Below are 21,308 nucleotides of genomic sequence, written 5' to 3' on the forward strand. Positions count from 1 at the left end.
GGACAGCCTCCTTCAGCTCAGCAAGATCTTGCCCTGGCTCGACCACTCTGCAGAGGGGTGAGAGGACACATGGCAAGTCCTGACTGGGACAACCACATGTCCTCACATTGACCCAGGCTTCAGGTTGTGCTTTCTGAACGGGGGAGGGGGGTTTATTCCTCCCTTGCCCCAGCCTGACTGGCACAAGTGCTGGGGTTATCACTCCAGTGCTGCTGCCTTGCAGACCGTGGTAAAAGCCTCCTCTGGAGATGGTTTTACAATGGGGGCTCGCATCCCTGCTGCAGGATCAGCATCACCCACAGTGGACCACATTGTAAATGCAGGTGGTTCAGGGCTTCAGTTGCAGGCAAAAGGCAAGGGTCAAAGAGGGGATCAATGTCCCTGCTGGAAGCTGCAGATGCCATGGCTGGACCCTGTCAGGCCTGGGTACCTACCGACATACCTGGTTCCATCACCCTCCCACTCCTATGTGGGGGAAGCAGGATTAACCTCCCCTGTGCACCTGCACACAGGGTCTGCATGCAAGAATAACTTCTTCACACGTAGCTGAGGAACAAGAAGCAAAGGGGCTGATGCCAGACCTGGGATGTGAAAGCTGATGCTGTCCTTAGGGATCCATTAAGCCCAGCCGGCTCTTCCCAAAGCATGCGTTGGCTGGTTCATCACAAAACTGCTCCTTGCCCCAGAAGAAGAGAAGCCAGCAGCAGCAGGCAAGCAGAAACCTACCTTCCGCACACGTCTCTCCTCCTTTTCCCAAGTTGCAGTGGCAGCGCGAGCCGCCCCGGTCATAGTCATTGACACAAAAGCTGTCTGCAGAACAGATGGCCTCATCACAGGAGAGATCAAAGAGGCGCGTTGCAGAAGACATGCCGCCCCTCCTCGCTGCCCGAGCCGTAGTCGCCCTCGCTGTGGTTGAAGGCTGCATGGTGGTGGGAATGGAAGTAGTAGGTTCAGAAGTGGTTGTAAGGACCCGTGACAGCAGCCTGGAACTAGACCCTGGCGTGACCTTAGTTTCAACCAGAAATTTTCTGTTGCCTCCTTTGATAGCAGGAAGCGGTCTGAGCTGAAAAGAATAAAGAAACACAAATTCAGTAAAATCTAAAATGCTATGGGGAAATTAAATTAATACCTTCCAAGACACACATCTGAGGTAACAAACTGATCCTCACTGAAGGAAAAGAAACAACCACGTTACTGTATCTGGGCACATAATATCAGATACTAAAGTTCCTGACAAGATCAGACACTTTAAAGTATTGAGACTATAAAGAAAACAGAAATGCCAAAAGGAATCTTGAAACTTACCTCTTCTATGTAAATGTCGTAGTCTGAGTCATCAATATCAAATCCATCATCATCACCAGTCACTGTGTCTGTGATATACCGATGCCCATAGCTTCCACTTCCTAACTCCTCAGAGCCTAAAAAGACACAACTAGCATATTCAGTTCATACGTTTTTTTCTCTTTACACACAGCTACTCAGATCTCACCACCCCCTGATTCACCACACTGAAATCTGAAGTGGTGTTACTGTTCATCCTGTACAGACAATGCAAGCGTCAGCCTGAAGATGGGAGATGCTGTCCAAGTGATACACGTGCAACTTAAAACAAAGTGAGGACCTTCATTTAATCACTTAGTGTCATTCTCAAACAAAACAGGCAAAGCTCAGTTCTCCCACTGCAAACGGACTTTCATCCATCATTCTTCCAGGAGAACGGCTCTGAACTTTTTTCGGCATGGACAACGTTTTAATAACTGTATTGTTTTTAGATCAAACTTTTCACTTTTATAAATACACAGTCCCATATCTTCCCTACTGGTGACCAAACTACTGGAACAGCAGAAGAGATGCATCTAGGTAGGGCTTTTCTGGCACTCTCTGCTTAGGAATTTATCTGCCTCCACTGGCTCTGATGCTACTGAAATTAGCATCCTAAGTGTATTTTTAGGCTATTTTTTAAAACACAATACAGCACCTCAAAGAAAGAAACTTGCATAAACATCATGGGTTTTTCATGCACATAATCTGCTTCTGCCTCTCCCTGGAGCGCTGAACTGTGCCATGAAGGGCTCTGGGCTGGGAATGGTAAGTCCAGTAAGAGGACCCTCGCAGAAAACATCTGTGCTTTTCTGCACTTTACATAGCAAATTCTGCTTAAACAATGGTTTATGCTTTTTAGCTATTAAAATTTGCCAGAAGAAAGATAATACAGGTAACTGCATCATTATCATTACTTGTCATTTCAGCACAGTTAAGAATAGACAAACATTTGATAACCATCAAGATAGCAGATTTCATACATTTGCATTTTCCATAAAATATTTTGAGTCACTTCAAAGGAGCATAGGTAATCCTTGCTTTACAAAGCTTCTGTACAGTCTGACCATGTGTGATTGTCGATTTTAGCAGCCACAAGTTGCCCATATTTTCTTGTAAGTTAGCAGGTCCTTCGCATTGCAACATGCAGCAATGCAAAGTCTTGCTGGGCAGTGTCTCTCTGCAGAATGGAGACACGACAAGCCAGAAAATGCCACTCAATGGTAGCGAGAGCTTCACCACCACCACTGAACAACCCAAGGGAGCCAGGGAAAGCTAAGGAGTCTCAGCAGGCTTTCAGAGGGAGCAGGGTGGGCTCAGTGCTATCAGGGCATCTGAGCCAGTCTGACTGGGGTCAGCCATCCTCCACCTTGGTGGAGAATAATGGAAAAATATCTCACTGGCCTGGTTCAGGCAGGAGAGCACTTGTCTAAATCTTACTATATGCTCTTTTCCTTTGCTGTGACTGCAACCCAAAAATCCTGGCAGACAGTTACGAAATCAAGCATATGTGCACCAGATACGAACACGTGCACAGGGCTAATTGGCCGCCCACCACACGCTCTGTGGGACTTACTTATCAACAGGCTTTACATGTTACATCAGCACAGAGAAAAATCAAAGGTAAATGAGTAGAAGTAATGAGGCATACACATTTGCAACCAAAACAACATGCTAGGCTGGGAGAGAATGTGTAAAAACCCTTCCACTCTAACATTTATCCCAAATCATCTGTAAGTAATACAATTTAACTGTGTATTAATCAGAATTATTCAGCACAGAGTTCTAACAACTGAGCTAAGCAGAGAACTCGTAGCTTTATGACTGGTAATGAGATAAGGCCAACTGGACAGTTTATATCCAGATTATTTCTGCTGGTGACTGTGAATGCATAGGCAGAGGATTACTACTGGAGAAACAGACTGCACATGTATGAAGCGGTCCCAATCCTGTATTCATTATGGAAAACAACAGGTATTCCCCAAATGTGGGCAAAATCTCTTACTCCCAGTATGAGTAAAGCAGATAACAGCTCCCAGCAGACGCAGCGACTTTCAGCTCACTGGAATAGAACTGAATTCAGTTCTTCTAACGGATGAAACTGTAATTTGCCTAAGAGTAATAGAAGTCATAAAGCTAAGTTGGGAAAAGGAAAGAAAAAACTACAATCATGTGCCTCGGAAAACAATCTAACCTGTATTCAAACAAGCTGTGATAAACACGCTCCATTTTCTAATTTAGGGGTCACAAGCGAAAAAATAAACATCTGTTGTAGTCCAAACTCTGCCACATTTTTTTCTCTTGTCAAGCAAGCTTTCTATTGGCTTAATGGGATTTAGGTTCAATAAGGATGGCAGGAATGAAGCAATACAGAGAATGAATCACCTTCATACTCACATGAAGGAAAATGTTAGGTCTTGAATTCACATTCAGATATGCACGCTTGCTTACATGTATAGATACGATTTCAATGCTGTGCCAGTTTTATATAAGTGTAACTCTCCTGAGTGGAGTTGTCACTAACTACATCGATAACCACCAGCATGCAATGAGACCTGGTAAGTTAGGAGAGACAGGCAGTTCCCCAAGCAGAAGATGTGCCACTTTCATCTGGCAGATCAAAATGTTTCATGCTTTTCCAACAGGAGACTTTGGGAGACGAAATGTACCCACTATTTTAAACCAGACAATGATTCCTTTCACCTTATTGAACTGGTACAACATTTAGAGCCTGGAGAGACCAAAGAAGTTACAGCTTATTGTGGCTGGTAGAAAAGACTGCTTTGAGGCCCTTCTTCAAAGACTTTTGGGACATAAGTTTGGTGTCACCAGGAAAAGTATAACTTCGGAAGGTGTTCTAATACCCACAGTTCTCCAGCGTGGCTCCAAATCTCTGCTTTCACCATTCCCCCTGGCTCTGTCTGAGTTTCAGCCAGCACATTACTCTACTCACAGCTACGTTACTCTACCTGCTGATCTGTGAGCAGTCTGGTAACGCATATGACAGCTGGGAATGATGAGGACATGGAGATGTACTCTTTTCTAACTATGCCTGAATTTATACAGGGCAGTACCCACACCAATGATGAGACCATCTAAGACCCCATTGGCTTCACAGTCATCTTGCATTTGCTGTTTGCTCACTGGACGTGACACGATACCCATGTGTGATGTGATGCAACAAAACTGCAAAACAACAGAAAGCAGAGAAGCTAACACGAGTTTTTGTAGAGAAACCCTGCTGTGAGCCCCTCTTTTAATAGCACCGTGTAGCTTTGGTGGAGAGCTCATCTCATAATGGGTGGCAAATCAGGGACAATTAAGCAAAGTGGTACTCTGCAAAGACCAAAACAATGACTACAGAGATTATAAGTGTGCCATGTTTCATTAAACCAGTGTTTCAGTGTACAAGGAGATGAAGCCTGTTTAAGACCCTTTAGCAGGTCCTATAATCCTGTTTTATAATTAATTGGAAAACCCGTGGGGGGTCACAAACTGTAGACAGCTTCTTTGCGAATAATCAGGGATTAAGTTATACCGAAGAAATCTTTCCCAAAACAAACAGAAAGCCACACAAAGTTTTGTTTTGTCAACTAGGTGGCCACCAGCATACTGATCAGGAGACAGAGGAGACCGTAGGAGGTAGACCCCCCGGGCACCACAACACAAGCAGATTGAATGGAAGTGTTCACAGACTGATGGCCTTCATGAAGAACCCCTCTAAATCTAAATCCAAAATACATCAGGGGCATTTTAATCTGAGTTTTATTCTTGTCAGTGGCTCACAGTGAGGCACTGCATATTGCTTGGCCTGTCTCTTGCTTTTTGTCCCTGTCTGTATAAATACGAACACTGCCTTTGTTAAAGCCTTTGCAGATCTGTGGGAAACAGTTCTGTGGAAAACCACCTCCATTTGCTATCTCCAAGACACATCGCCGTCATTTACATCAAGGTTTGGGCCCAAGGGACTGCCCTTTTCCTGTGCCTGAGCCTCAGCAGACACATTCAAGCACGGTGCAGAACATTTAAGCACCTGTGCCAGTGCCTCGCTCTGTATGAACCTGGTGGTGACAGCCAGGCCCAGAGGAAGGGATGTAGCCAGAGTAAGCAGCCACTTCTGTCACGTTTGCTGTGGAGACAAGCAGGAGGGTATTTTTAACAGAAGACGCTTCCTCTGTTGGTCTGTCAAAGCCCAGGGCTGGTGACCTTCCAGGCACAGTGCAAACCCCATCTGTTTCCCCAGGAGATGAAGGGTATTTAAGTGATGCAGGTGATGACACTATGTTTGTTTGATTCTTTGGGACAGTTTATTTTGTTTTTATTCAACTTGATATGTGAAATCTTTTTTTCAAGTAAATTGTCCATGACACATTGAAAGATTTGACATAACAAAAAAAACCCAACAACTATATAAGCGAAATACCTGCAGCCTGCATCTGTAATTAAGAAAGGCAACAAAATTTGATTTATTACATCATTTCGTTCTAGAAAAAAAATGAAACCAAATCAAAAATAAATGAGAACCCTTGGGGAAACTTGCCTTCTCCTTCCTCCTTGAAAACGGAGCAATGTAACATAAACCACGCACGCGTTTTTTACTAGGTAAGGGGTAACTGCTTATAATCAAGGCCACATGTTCTACTTGCACAGACCTTGGGAGGTCTGTCACATTAGGTGATACCGTCAGCAACCCTTCAGAAAAGACAATGGTTTCCTGTGCTGACCGGAAACAATGCAGTCGAGTGCTGCAAAAGCAAGTCACCTTTTAAAACCAAAATGAGAAAAATACATTTCAGAGTGAGATAAACCCTGGCAGAAAACATCCACGAGTACTTTGGACTCAGCATCTGCTGTACTCCTCTCTGTCTCAGCCTGCCTAGAAGAGCTGTGAGTGACACTACACAACGCAACATGGACCCTGAAGGTCCACTGCATCTGAGGTAATGCTGGGGATTTGTTCTTCAGTTAAAACAAGTGTCAGAAAAGCACTAATTATTTCAAAAAAAGCAGAAAAATCCAGGATATACAAGCATAAAGCTAAAAATTTTTCCCAAACACACTAAGGACCTTAGTGCCAGCAAGTGTAATGCAAAGGAGACAGACATTGTATGGACTTCTGCCAGCTTCCTAAGATATGTCAGGTATTTCTGAGGAATACAAAATCACTCAGAAAATAGCATCAAATATTTTTGGCATGTTTCACTGTTTAGATGGGAGGAGGTACCATTTTAATAATGAAGGTAGTCATCCCTACGATGCGCACCCCGAAGAGCAAAGGTGCATAATTTTCAGACGTGCCAAATATCTGACATCCTTCCAGCAACCACGGGTGACTAAGAGGTATCTGCTGGATCTTTGAGAGATTCAGGCATCTGGTGCCATCTGAGACACATTACGGTACCTGAGACATCCCCAGAGGACTGTCAGGTGTCTGGGAGACACATGGGAGGCAGATGTCCTCCTGCAGTGACAGTTGAATGCCACAGGACCTAGGGGACCTCAAATATCTATACCTGAGCAACTCAAGCAAATGATTAGCTGGGCCAAAGAAAGTAACTGTTGGCTTTCTGGCTACTAGAAAGGGGAAGGTACCTGCAGATACATAATGTGAACTAGGAGGAAGTTTTACCTGGTTGCCCTTAAGCTTAGCATGCTTTTTTTTTTTTTTTTTTTTTTGTTACATTAAACATATCAACAGTTTAAATCACTGTTAGGTTTTTTTAGTATTCTGGGGAAAAATAAATGTTCAGGCTATGCGTGGCTTTAATCAAGAATTTTTTTCACAACAGAAGTTTAGTTTTTATACTAATGCACAATGTACTTGTGTATCTGGTTAATATCAACCTAGTTTCTTACACAGACATCACCACTAAAGCCAAGTGAGAGCTGCTATATTCAGTTACTCTCCTGCTTGCATAAAGCCACAGAACTTATTTCTAAAGGATTTTGTTGCCTTTGAACACCACTCCTTGCTGTGCAAAAAGTTGGTTGTTGTGAAGACAGGTATCCACAAGATAACACAGGCTTTCATGCATAGTGGCTATATGCAGTTTTTAATTTGCAAAATATTTGCAAAATCCACCCTGGAAGCCAAGAGCAGACTGGCAAAGGAACCACATTCACATTTGCCAAAGGCCCCAGCGTTTGCCAAAGTAGCCCTAAGAAAAGTGACCCGGTGTGGGGCTGGAGCACATCACGGACATGACGTGGCCGCAGGCTGCGGGAGCTCTGCCCGCTCACGAGGGTCTCCACCAAGCACTGGAAGAGCCTTGGTGCAGGGACACCAAGCCCTCAGCCACAGCAACACCCACATGCCTACCATGGACCGGCATGCAGTTTTTGAGTCCATTCAGAGAGTGCTGCAACATGCATAACACAAGCTCATGCCCCCTCTGAACTCCTCCAGAAATCAGTGTTTATATACAACAGGTGTGAATGTGATCCCAAGCTCTACTGAAAAATCCACGTTTTAGAGCCATCTTGACAGGTTTCCGCAGAACAGGCGTTTTCCAAAGGCAAAGTGTCTTTTCGTAGAGTACTACAGTAATAAGCAAAGCATGAAGACTACTCCACCCTTATTAACAAAGCTAAACACTTTATCTTTTCTGACCAAAGAATTCAGCCACTCATATTCAAAGATAAACAGGATACCAAGGAGCACACAAGCATGCCTCAGGCAGCAGGAGATGACCCTTGAGGATCCAAGGGCCAAGGAACCCCAGAGCATGATGCACCTTCATGGTTTTCACAAACATTTGCTTCAGAAATTAAACTAATGAGCTCAGCAGCCGTAACTAACTTCATGCAAACTATTCAAGGGACCAAGTTTATGGCAGATGGGAAAAAACAATGGAAACTGCCATAAAAGAGTCAATGAAAACAAGGGATTCCAACACAGGGAGGCAACGTAGAAATAAATACTTAGCAGGTTAAATTGGTGGATCACTGAGGATGTGGTCCACATTTCTGCAGCATGAAAATTCTTCTTGCAGAGCTCATGGTCCTACCTGAATATCAGTTGCTCATTTTCAACCAGTTAATTAAAGATGATTTGTAATTGAGCATGCAGGCGAGAAAGGAAAAAAAGTCAGTTTTGTTGCTCTTTTTTAGAGTTATCTGCTACATATATCTGCTATAATTATCTGCTAAAATTATATACAGGCATCTTCTTGCATGGCGTTCTATCCCCTATAGATGCTTTTGAAACTAGAACTTAAAAGTATGGACACCTTTTAGGCACAATTAAAAGAGTGGCACGTTAGGGATATAGCTCAGTTGGTCCCCACAGCCTGCCAGCCGTGGCTCTGCTTCTTACATCGTCTCTCTTTGTGACTGGGCTTTCCACTGTGTGAGAGACGTGATTTGTATGATTCCCTGCTCTGTGTCGGCTTGATTGGGATTCTCACACACAGCTATGACTTTGGGGGTGATGAGGAGCAACAGCACCTCAGAGTCAGCCCACGGAGACATTAGCACTGAGAGAGGATTACACTCTGAGGAAGGTCACCAGGAGATGTGTGCAGGACCCTCCCCTTACTGCATGGTCTACATTGCTACATGAATGTGAATGTAATTGTTAACAAGTCGTGTTTATTCAAGTATGTTTGAATGCATTTCCACCTAATATTTTTGCTATACAGCTTCTGATCAAAACAGGATGTTTACTTGTTTATATCATTATTTTCATGATTGTTATTATTTCCATGATTCATAAGAGCCTTACACCTCAGAAAACAGCACAGATTTTCTTGGTCTTTGTTTAAATTACAAATGTAATACACGGAGCTCAGTTTCAAAGAACAGGAAAAAAAAGATGAACAATAGACTTGTCTCTCTCATTTCTCCCCATGATATCCACTTACCAGTTCTGCATGAGGCCAGCACAAAAGTCGGTAAGTAGTGATCCAAAAATATCTGGCAATGACCTCCAGAGCAGAGAAATGGCATGAGAGCACTTCTCCCTGGAGCTTTTCAAATCTTTGCTTGTGGCTTGACTTTCACAGGATGCTGCATGCTCCACGGGCAGGACCGAGAGGTGTCAGACGGGGGGTGCCTGTGCTTGGAGAGCAACTCTTTCCACCAGCAGCCCTCCACAGGCTATCCCAGATACACTTTATTTACAGACACACTTTATTTTTATATAGCTTTAATTACAAAAAGGTGGGTCTACTCACTGAACATCCGGATGACATCGCTCGGTGGACTGGCAGGGCTGGATCCATAGGAGTTTGCTGCTCGCACCGCAAACTGATACTTAGTGTTTGGGAGAAGTCCCTTGAGAACCATGGATTCCATCTGGATCTGCTCTCTTATTACCGTCCAATTGCTGTCAAGGTCTGGCCTTCAGGATCAAGCAAAGCCAAGATCATAAATAATTAAAGCTGGCTGTATAAATTAATTGCCTTTAAACTTTCCTGGGAAATATACAAAATAAATGAGATATAAGCCTGCTAAATCATCAGTGAAATCCTTCACTCTTAAGGGGACAGACTCTGCAACCATTACTAAGCTGCAAAGCCTGTGATATCAAAACTATACAGTGATATACAAAATCTACATTTAGATTTTGCTTATAAAGCCAAGGAGGTTGTTTAGAGGACAATCTGACAAGTCAAGTTCTGCTTATCTATTTTAATGGATTTTGGGCTTGCAGTTTTCAAGTGGATGTATATTACTAGCAGTTCCCAATCTCCTGTTTGTCTGTATAAAGCAATACTTTGCAATAGAGGGAAATATCCTGATTTATTTCTAAGAGTTTGTGCCCTAATGCCACTAAGTCCCTTCAAACATACACAAGCATTAGCACAATCAGAATCTAACATTTGATCTCACAGGCAATCAGGTTAACCCACCCACACTGGAAAAACTGGATCCAAAGTCTTCTCTTCAGAAAACAAAAACCAACCAAACAAAAAAGTAAAAAAACCCCACAAACAAACAAACAAAACAAAACAAACAAACAAAAACCCCAGAACAATAATGCAGAGAACCTGTGGATTTTGCAACAAAATTCCCACGTCTGCCTTTGGACAATGCCTGGTTAACTCCTGATTTATGCTGGAAGCCACCTGCCAATAAATCCTTGCTCTAAGTGCCGTTAGAATCCACCTGAAATGAGTACAACCATTCACATGGCAGTTTGGCCTCAAATGTTTAAGATCATACGCAGGGGGACATCAGAAAGGGGAGGGCTACTTCAAATACTTTGAGAGAGTGTTCTGATGCTTTCACACCATTTCTACTCTCTCTAGAAGTGGTCTCTTACCAAAGAGAAACGGGAACGAGAAGGTAAACACAAACAAAATAAAAATGTAAACATTAAGCCTAGGCCACCCAAAATACTGAAACAGAAGCCTATGAAAGTAAAATATGGACAGAAATTACTTTGAGAGAGAATTATTCCAGTGTCCTTTTCTAAGATGTCCTTGTGATATTTATTACAGGAAATAACCTCCAAGTGCTCCCTCAATCTACCAGTGTTTACATAGGAGTAGCTGCAAATGTCTCCAACAGCCTTCCAATGAAAATTATATCAGAAGGCAGGCATTTCGTATTTGTTTATTTGCAGCTGGGAGGAAATGCCAAAGTTAATGTATGTTTTCTTTTACCAGTCAATACAAGATTTATTGATCACCGAGGTTTCCTCACTTTGTGCCAGCAGCACAAATGCAGTGACAAAGCAGCAGCTCCCAGCTGCCAACGGCACACAGGCTGCGAATATTTCGCCTTCTTGCCAAAAACAAAAATAAAATCAGACAAATGCACCAGATGTAATGACAGCAAAACAGACCATCTTAAGTCACCCTCCACCACCATTTCCTGGTAGACAAGAGGGCATTTATTTTGGCTACTCTTTGGTTGTTTCCCTTCTCTGAGCTTTTGATGCCTGGGCCAAAATGAAAATGTATAGCGTTTTCCAAATGAAAGCTGCTAACATCGCTTCCTTCTGCATGCTCCCTTAGTTGTGTTTTCGGTTTTCCTGAGCACATCTTTTTTTGGCTCTAATTCCAGCCCAAGGAATTCCTGATAGCTCAAGATCTGCCTCACAGCCTCTTTGCAACAGATCCTGCCGACGTCCGCGCCCGAATGGAAACACACGCCTCTGACGAAGGCACCCAAAGGAGGTCTCGCACCCTACAAAGATTTAGGAGATAACACAAAGCCTTCGACTTCGCTGACTCGCTCTCGCAAGGCTTCCTTCTGCAGAAGTGAATAACAAAGGAAATGCCCACAAACGTGTAAGTGTCCGCAGCTGAAGGAGAGGGAAAGAGGGAGATTTATTGCTTGACCTTTGCTATTTCTCGAGAACGTTCCCTGTGCGAACAAATCGGTACAAGATGAAAAAATGGCAAACAGATGGGGAGAGGAACACAATAAACTCAGCTGGCGACTGTGTCCACAGCCAGCCAGCTCCTGTGTTTTCTAAGCTGGGAACATTTTGTGAAAACTGTCTTCACGGTCCTTTTTTCGCGTCAAATTTCAGTTTGTGCCAACCGTTACACCAGAAGGGCTCGTTTTGATGCCACTTTTTTCATCTTTCTGCAGTGCAACATTCCCTGGACCAGGATGGGACTGCTCCAGACGATGTGTCTTGAGGTTACAGCTGTGCATCCCTAACGCAGAAATGCCACGCAGTACGAATCTGGCCAGCGGCAAAGTCAGAGCGCTTTTAAGATAATAAGCATATGGGTAAATTCAATAGGACTGGATGGATATAAATCAAGGGCAGAATTCTGCCCCAAACGGACCTAAAAGATTTGGATTATTGCTTTATCTTGCAATCTGGGGACTGATTCAACTTAAGAAAGGAACTCTTTCTGATGCAGAGAACAGCAGTTTTATACTCACTTGAACTTCCTCTTAAAATCACCTGGAAATGATTTAACAGTGAAGCACATCCTAGCAATCCAATTTTTATAAGGTTTTTGATTGTTCTTTTGTGACGTGTTGTACTCATCTCAAGTGACAAATTCATTCCTATAAATTTTTTTTACAAATATTTTGGAAATAATAAATATGGTGACAAGTGCAATACACTTATATTGGCTATGGAAAATACTCATTATAGAAAATAACACACTACTGGATATTATTTTTAGTAATTATTATTATTTAGCTTTATTGTGACACTTTCTCCAAAAATATCAACCAATATGTAAGGTCAACTCTGAGGAAAGGAAAAGCAAACCATTTTCTAACCTCATTCTTTTGTTAAACATTCCTCTGAGGCTGTCTAACGCTGTTAGGCACTTCCTCCCTAATTTCTACGTCTTCCATTCCTCTTTCTTCATTAATTACCTTTACAAGGATTTAACCCTCACAAACAGCGAGGTAAATGTTGAGGCAGATGTATCCGTTTCATGCATTAACCAGGAAAAAAGTATTAAAGCTACTTTTTTCCTGGGCATTAGGAGGTGTCTCCCTGGTAAAATCTGTTGTTTTGGGTTGTTTGCAAACAAAAGCAAATATGACTGCCCGGTTCAGTGCAGGACCAGGCACAGCGAGTTCAACATGGAACGGATTCAGGGATACACCTTTTTTTGGGGGGAAGTCTTCAAACTAATGAAGAAATCTGCCCACAACACTGTGCTGAACCTGCTCCACCCTAACATCTGTATACCGATAAATCTCCACTGTATTATCAGCAGAACCTGCTTAGTTCGTTGCAGCAGAATTTTCATGTCACTACCAAGATATTGAAACATTTCCCCTGCATGTCAAGATTAATACTGAAAGGTGTTGGCTCCATCTACGTACCAAGGAGATGAAAAGAAAGTGACCTGATCCTTTTAGAGGATACGCTGCTGAAACACTTGTGTCTCTGTAGATGTTAGCTGACTATAAAAAATTGGATAAATTAGTGTCCATGTTTAGAAGACTGGGTAGGCATTCAACAGATTAAAAATCTGAGTATTTGGAGTACCAGAGTGAAAATGTCCAAGACGTTTTTGAGAATTTTTTTTTTTTTTTAGTATCTTCAGGAAAATCACCCAAACTAGTATGTTTAAGGCCAGAGTCTCACTTTAGAGGCTTTCATAAGAATGCCATTTGTCATAGAATATTTCTCAGCATAAATCAACAGACTATTTACACTGAGCCTGCAAACTTCCACAGACACCGTTAGCTATTTTGGGTTTAACACGCTCTTTTACACATTCCCTATGAACTGTGCAGGGAGCAGTGAGACCTACTTTCTCCCTACTGATTTCCAGCATTTGGCCAAGTTGGGGTTGTGGTCTCCTTAGCGTCCTCTTGTAGTCAAGCGCAGGGCAGAGCCTGAGTTATCCCAGCTCGTCCTGTATCTGAAACCACCTGCAGCCCTTCGCTGCCTACAGTGAACCAAAATGTCCCAAGGAAAAACCATGCAAGTGCTAAATAAAGGCCCAAATTTAGACCCTGAGTAGAAATAGACTGCAGGTTAGCTCCTGGTTCTGATTAGATTCTGGTATGTACAATTAATGTATTGAATTCTCATGAGGTTTTAATCGCCAATATCACAGTTGAGCAAAGGAAAACAGTGGGTTTTCCCTCATCTAAGTCTCCTAGCATGCTTTTTCTAGGGTTAAATTCATAAAGTTAGTTCTAAGGGGACTGAAATGATTTAAACGATGTTATAGTTTTTAGACGTTTGTGCTGCACCCAAGAGAAATTACAGATTTGCATAAGAAAGTCATTAATTTTGCAAAAAGCACAGGATAATATCGTACTTCTTTGACACACGAGAACTTGATTCTAAATTTACTTGCACTGTTTTGTTTTGGTTTTACATTGATTTACTTTAACAGCTTTAACTCATGTTAATACATTTTATAGTAATTAAAACTATAGGCAACAAAAGACAATGAAGCTTGAAGTTAAATCTTTACCTCTAACTGCCACTAGGGCTTATGGTTCATTGAACTTTCTCCAAATATATAATCAAGCTTCCAAGTCTAAGAGAGTATAATCCCAAAATTAACAAATATGCTTCCAGCTTAGCTTTAAATCTCAAACTAAACAGTGTAATCAAAACATTGTGCTGTTAGCAAATTCTTTCCCAAAGTCTAAAACTAACGAAACACTGAAATTTCAATTACTCGCATCTTTCAACTTAAAACAGTGAAGGCAGCTTTCCACTAGCTGGCTGTGCAAGAGCACATTAAAGAGCATGTTAAACAAAAACATTCAAGGGTGCACTATCAGTGCATCAGATAGAGATGACGGTGCCCACTTCTTCTTCAATTAGCAGGCCCCTGGTGCTACGAAGAGGTGTACATAAACCTGCAGGCTCCACTTTATGGCAAAAGCATGGAGAGGACAGAAGTGCAGTCAATCAGAACCCAACAAAATCCCTTTCCCATCCACTGAGTAAATGAGAGGGAAGAGACGGGGAGAAGAAAGAAAGGCTCAGATAATGATTGTGTTCAAAAAATAGGTATTGGAGAAATTTCATGGTAATGCTACAGCAGAGTTCATGCGATGGCCATAATGTATTTTCAGCCCTCATGTCCTGCCTCCCGGTGCAATGAACGTTGGATGGCTTCCCACTAAATATGGGCCATTTTGATTCAAACACAAAGTGCGATGTAAATTCACAAGTAAGCTTTCAGTCTGGGAATTCTTTTCATTATATGAATATCTTCTAGATTGTAACCACACTTTGAGCACTGAAAACTGATAGCTCTTTCTGTCTTTTTAACAACAGCAAGTCTTTTAAAGAAATTAATGTATTTTTCTGAAGAATGATTTTTTGACCTTCACAGCTCAGAGTAGTTAAGGAAGCAATTCTCTCTTATCCAGGAACCTCAACTAAAACCTGTCATCAAGTGTTCACCCAAAGGATTAAAGTTCCAAAGGCTGAATTTTGCATTCACTGTACGCGTAAACATAGGGGCAAGCAAATGAAAATAAATAGCTCTGTATGCAGATATTAGCTTGTGCGAGCATATGAGCAGTCAGGGTATGAACACCGGTTTGTGCATGCAGATAAAACCACCGCCTCCTGACCCTTCATATGCATTTTATACAAGCAATGCAAATGGCAACTTCTCACAGTTTAGTTCTAATATTGCAAATTTTAGAGAGTTCAACAGCGAAGGGGAGGGGAGGGGAGGGGAGGGGAGGGGAGGGGAGGGGAGGGGAGGGGAGGGGAGGGGAGGGGAGGGAAGGCAAGGCGAGGCAAGGAGAGGCGAGGGAAATGATTAACACTCCATCTCCCCCCCAAAAAATCTAAACAGAAAGGCCAACTTTTTATGTAAATTTAATTAGCTTTAGGATAACAAAGCAAGTCTGAGTACTGTAAGCTCAAGACCCCGGAGACATCTGTCAGGTAAAACTGCCCGACATACTGAGTTTGCAACCCTTGGATTATTTCCAGGGTACCCTAGCCCAGGGTACTCCTGCTCAAGGGAACTGCTCGGCCACGCACTCTTTCCTCAGCATGGTTTGGCAGTGTTTGATGACAGGAGAAACTTGAAACTTCATTCATCCAGGCCTTTATTAGAGGGAACAGATCAAATTAGACCTTATTTTCTTCAATCAGAAGTTATGACTTATTGGTGATTTTATAACAAATTAGATTATTTCTGGCTTTGTCTTTAAATTTTCATGGCAATTTAACACATCAAGAAGAAAACTAAGTGTGCTATACACAGGAAGTAAATAAATCATGAGAAGAATCTATATGCAGTTTAATAGTGCAGTTTAGGTAAAAACAAAAACAAACTGTAGGGCAAACACTGAAATTCAGACTCCACTGGAAAACTTGCCTGATAAACTCCACTGTGTAGTACTGGATGGGAGAACTTCCTTCACTCACTCCAGGCTTCCAGGATAATGCCACTTCTGAATCAGAAACTACCACGATCTGGGGCTGATAGGGTGGTGCAGGGGGCATGCACTTGTCTACGCCAGAGGAAATGCAAAGGAATAGCATTAGAGAAGTGGATGGGCTAACACACACAATAACCCAACACTCACAGACTTGGGAATCAAATTCGTAGGCTTCTCCCCTCACCTGTTGCCCCTCTAAAACCCCACACTTGTGGAAAAATAATAGTAAAATATTACGACACTGTATTCGATACGGCACCCACAGGTGTTACAGATGTGTGCCCTCCAGTTTTCCAACAGAAAGCATTACCTTGGGATAAGGTTGTCACGTCTCTGGGCATGCTGGGTCGTCCTTTCCCTGCCCAGCCGTATGCTCCAACGCTAACGCGGTGTGGAGTGCCTGGCTTTAGATCCCCAATGACAACTTCCTACCAGAGCCAAGAGAAGACAAGACAAGAACATCACGAAAGCTCTTCCATGCAACGGGGGACGGCGCTGTGAGCTGGGACTGGGGGACTCACACAGCATTTTCCATGTAACCTCCTTGGAGGATTGTCCCCAGCCCAGCCCAGCTCAGAAGCAACAAACACAAACAGCACCATGTGTTTCCTCTCAGGCTGCAGCTTCGCCCCAGGGGAATCCACAGGCATGACCTGGACCCTTTTCTCAGCATAATTCACTAGGTTGCAGATCGTTTGCATTTGCTGTCCGACTTTTTTGCTTGTGAAGTCAAAGTCACAGACTACTCTCTCTCTCGAGCCAATTGCTGGCGTTCGCTATCAGTCTGGTGCATTTTCTTTTTTTGTTGGTTTGTTTGTTTGTTTTATTTTGTTTTTCTTTTTAATCCTGAGACAGTAGAAGCTCCTGAGAATGAAGCAAGTTGCCACAGTGCGAACTGATGATCTTTAGTTTCTCACGGAGCAGAGACCAGTCCCATCGCCTCTCACAATTTCCCTAGCCCAGCTATCAGCCTTGACCTGAAGCAAGCATTTCCCTTATTTGTCCTTCTGCCATAAACACAGAAAGATTAACCCACAGCCAACTACTGTAAGGGAGGCGATGCTAAACTCCTCGTGAAGAGCTTGTGCTGCTGAATACTGTTCAGAGAAGCCTGCTTGAATCTCCCAGAAATTAGCAAATGTCACCAAAAAATTACATTTTATCACTGGCTGGCACACACAGCATGGATCACCTTCAGACATTTAGATCTGTTCTTTAATGGAGCATGTGTAGGTGTGCATAGAAATTCAGCATTCTTTACCCGTAGCCTACCTGTAGAGAGATGCAAACCCCAGATTTATGAATTTTGACAGCATATACAAGTAAACAGAAATACCAAGTTCTACACCACAGACTGTTTTGTGTGAAAAAAGCACTTACAAAAAACTGTTTTACGGTGATTTTTCTTCTGTTTTTCATTCTCTGATATTAAAAACATTATTCACAGCGCATGTGAAAATGCAGAGATCTACTGTCTCTTCACGCTGAAACGGACTTTTAATCTCCATTTCCAGTTGCAGTAAAATAGTAAACAATCCCAAAATTTTATTAACTGCTAAATTTCCTTATGACGGTCTTTTGGACAACCTCTGCCTTTCTATTCTTTGGGGAACTTATGTTATTACTACAACATTGTTTGGCAACACCCTGCCGTCTGTCATTTCTCTAGCTGCGGTTTTGGAGCTCCGTCACTGATTTCCTATTAACATGGACCACCTGACCATTATCCTGTTTTTCTATCATTCACCCTTGATCTGCTTGAATGATCTGGATTCATGTGAGAGAGATGATAAGAATGCTAGAAAAGTAATGGCCCAGAAATCCCTCTGGGGTAAAAAAAAAAGTAAAATCCCTCTTTATTAAGTTCATTCTTATGAGAAAAAAAAAAATCCTTCATTATCTGTCTCAACCTTCATTATCTGTCTTATTGCTTTCACCTCTTGGCTACTGCAGAGAGTGAGATATTGATGTACTTGCTTCATACTACTACCTCCAGACCCACGTCTACAATAAACTAAACAGAATGAATCTCATTGACTGCAAGGCCAGTCAAGACCATAGAATCATAGAATCACAGAATCACAGAATCACAGAATGGTTCGGGTTGGAAGGGACCTTAAAGACCACCTAGTTCCAACCCCCCTGCCCTGGGCAGGGACACCTCCCACCAGACCAGGCTGCTCAAAGCCTCATCCAGCCTGGCCTTGAACACCTCCAGGGATGGGGCATCCACAACCTCCCTGGGTAACGTGTTCCACGACCTAAATCCTAATATCTTCTCAGGTATGTAAGTTCAATACATGTACCCTCAAAACCTCATGGTGCTCTCTTGCCTTACACACACGGCCTCTCCTGACAATGTCCTCTCCACGAACATAGCTGTTGGACATACAGTGGGTATCTCTGAGATCAAGTGTCTTCTAATCTTCTAGGATCAAGCCATTAGTGAATAGGTAAAGATTCAGGACATCATTAAGATACCCACGGCAATATCAGGGAATACCCACCTCCCACCAGAACACTTTCAAATGAGATTGTGAAGAAGGAACACATTTCCTTGTACCTCACTGTCCACGGGCCTGTGAGTACATATTTCATCTCTTTTTTCGCTTTTATTTAGGAGAAGGGTCTTAAACCCAAGTTTTCATCATCCCAGAAGAGACATTGTGGCCTCACAGATAAGGAATTTAGGTGGTACGTAGAAGAATTAGCTCCCCATCATTTTGGTAGTCTTTCTCTCCACTCAGATTGCCTCTGCATTTTGAAGAATGATACTCCAAACTGGACATTACATTGTCAATGAGGCTTTACTAGGCACCAACCTCACTTTCTTGTCTTACACAACACGCCTGCTAAAACCCTGCAAAATGGCATTTGGCATTTTCTTTACAATCTCCCATTCTTGAATGGGGTGAAGCAATACAATGCCTTTTCTGTGGTAGAGGAGTCAGGGGTCCATAGAAACCGTGTATCCCTCCCAGCCCTGCCACACTGCTTGCCCTCCCTCCAAGTTGTGTTGAAACTGCGTGGGAGGCTGCACAGTAAACCGTCTCACGGAAACCAGGATTACAAATTATTTTCCAAAGAAAACCTGTTTTCTGCTTTGTTTGGTTTTGTTTGAATCCAAAAAAACATCAAACCCCCTGGATTACAACGGAGCTGCAGAAACTGAGCTGGGTTTAATGACACTTGATCCCCTGACAACTCCTTCCCTGCACTACTGGTCTCACATGGTGACTCCCCATTTTGTACTGGTGTGTGTGACTTGATAGGGAGCACTATTGCTCACCATGGCTCCGCGCCTGACCTAAAACCTCCCACCTTTAAAGTCTAATAATTTTTCTTGCCTTTTTTCTTCTTTTTTTAATATTTGTGCTCGGCTTCCTGAATATTACACCCAGTAGAACAACTGCCTTATTAAATTGTACTGCATCTGTGTTTCTCCTGGCTGCTCTCACTTACACGTTCTCTATTATAAGATGATATAACACAGCTATAATACTTTATCTGCTTTGTTAACGTGCAGGCACATGCACACACGCACACACAGAAACAGGCCCAGTTCAGCTACGACAGTCTCGCATGGTCCAGAGAAGCCTCTGAGAAAGCGGCGGGGTCGTGCCCAGCACCAGGAGAGCAGGCTTAGTGACAGAAACATGAACTATGCAAACTTAACCACAAAACTATTGCAGATTTCTGTTGAGTTTGGTATGAATATAACAGAAAGCATTTCAGTGAGAACACCGCTTCCTGAGGATTAATGACAGCTGGGAGCTGATTAATCCCAGTCAGTCATACTTCTCCACAAGTACCCCTCAGAAGTGTTATTTTTATCAAGCAGAAAAAAAGGGCCCAGGATGGAACCTCAACTCTGAAATGCCATAATCCAGACTCAACTCAGCTGGGATTGAACCAGATAGTCCTGGTTCAAGCACATCCCAAGGTCTCATCCGGACATCGGCCTCCTACGGTCCAACCAAACCTCCCTTAATTCAGACCATGAAAGCTGTGTGAGAACCACCAGCTTTGTGGGATTTCTCCATTCCTAAAATAGCTCTCAGGAAAAAAAAAAAAAGTTTGCAAGAGGTTGTTGACATTAGGGAGTTCGGTTAAACACTGAAATTGCTGCCCTTATCCTACCAAACCCGAGCACCTCCTGCTTGCTTCCCCCCTCACAATAAACCAAATCCATTTACTGCTCATAGGAAGCAGACTGGACTGAGTACAGGACTGGAAATAATTAATCTGAATAATTCACCAGCTGCAAAGCCATTAAGAGGGCTGGTATGTCTTTCAAACCTGTTCTATACGAGTTGTTAGTCTCCCACTCCTTCCTCCCAGGCGTTGCGTGGCTGGCCTCTTCCCACGCTCCTCCTCCTCGGCTCTTGCTGGCCTGGCTCGGGTTTTTCCCTCTCCGTCTCCTCTTCCACTGCCAGACATTGTTCTTCCCTGTCACTGTGTGTCTGACTACGCAGCTGTCCCTGTCCCCTGTAAGTCCTCACTGCCTGGATATAGCTCATTTTTTTGCACACATTTACTCCAGCAAAACAAGACATCCATAAATACTTTTGACGACTGAGAGAAAAGTTTATCCATTGCTAAAAAGGGAGCTGCTGTACCTCTTGTGCCCACCTTCGTCACCTCTGGATTTTGAGCTGTAGTTACTATTCGCCACTAAAAAAGATCCTGTGTGAGTGCTAAGTAGAATCAACATTTGAGATCAACTTCTGTGTGTGAATCTGTGCAAAGACCAGGTCAGGAATGTTCAATTTCATTTTAAATCACAGCTGTGACCAAGCTTCATGTCAAGCAATACTTACAAAAATGGCTTGTCCTTCAAGTTGACCCTGGGAAAAAGCAAAATAGGACCTGTTAATGAAGTAACATACTAAAAAGTGATGGCAAAACCACATAAATAACGGGTCAAGGAATTTAAAAAAGGCCAATGTTGCAGCATATAGTAGTCTATGTGGCTGTTACTCATCTGCATGAGTACTGGGGTACAGATTCTGTTCTCCCAGTGAGTAAGAACTATTGCTGTCAGGATTAAGATAAAAAAACAACGTGCTGTTGGCACTAGGAGCAAGAATGTGTTTGGGGGGAAAAACAGCAAGTGAAGAATATAGCGATAAAGATCAGAGGGGAGAAAATAATACATAAATAAAGAAATAATA

At 42.8% G+C, this 21,308-nt stretch overlaps 1 protein-coding gene across 3 annotated transcripts in view; it reads right to left on the reverse strand.

The window, feature by feature from the left end:
* Nucleotides 1-21,308, reverse strand: part of EGFLAM (EGF like, fibronectin type III and laminin G domains) — a 74,023-nt gene that overhangs the window by 32,062 nt on the left and 20,653 nt on the right. For all 3 annotated transcript variants that reach the window (XM_063320846.1, XM_063320844.1, XM_063320847.1), the window contains exons 4-9: nt 20,955-20,981; nt 16,445-16,562; nt 16,071-16,206; nt 9,498-9,664; nt 1,306-1,421; nt 727-1,063 (exon numbers count right to left, since the gene is read on the reverse strand). In XM_063320846.1, the coding sequence (XP_063176916.1) occupies nt 727-1,063; nt 1,306-1,421; nt 9,498-9,664; nt 16,071-16,206; nt 16,445-16,562; nt 20,955-20,981 (901 nt within the window). The remainder of the gene's footprint in view (nt 1-726; nt 1,064-1,305; nt 1,422-9,497; nt 9,665-16,070; nt 16,207-16,444; nt 16,563-20,954; nt 20,982-21,308) is intronic.

The sequence above is a fragment of the Chroicocephalus ridibundus genome, chromosome Z, assembly GCF_963924245.1.
Source record: "Chroicocephalus ridibundus chromosome Z, bChrRid1.1, whole genome shotgun sequence".
NCBI lineage: Eukaryota > Metazoa > Chordata > Aves > Charadriiformes > Laridae > Chroicocephalus > Chroicocephalus ridibundus.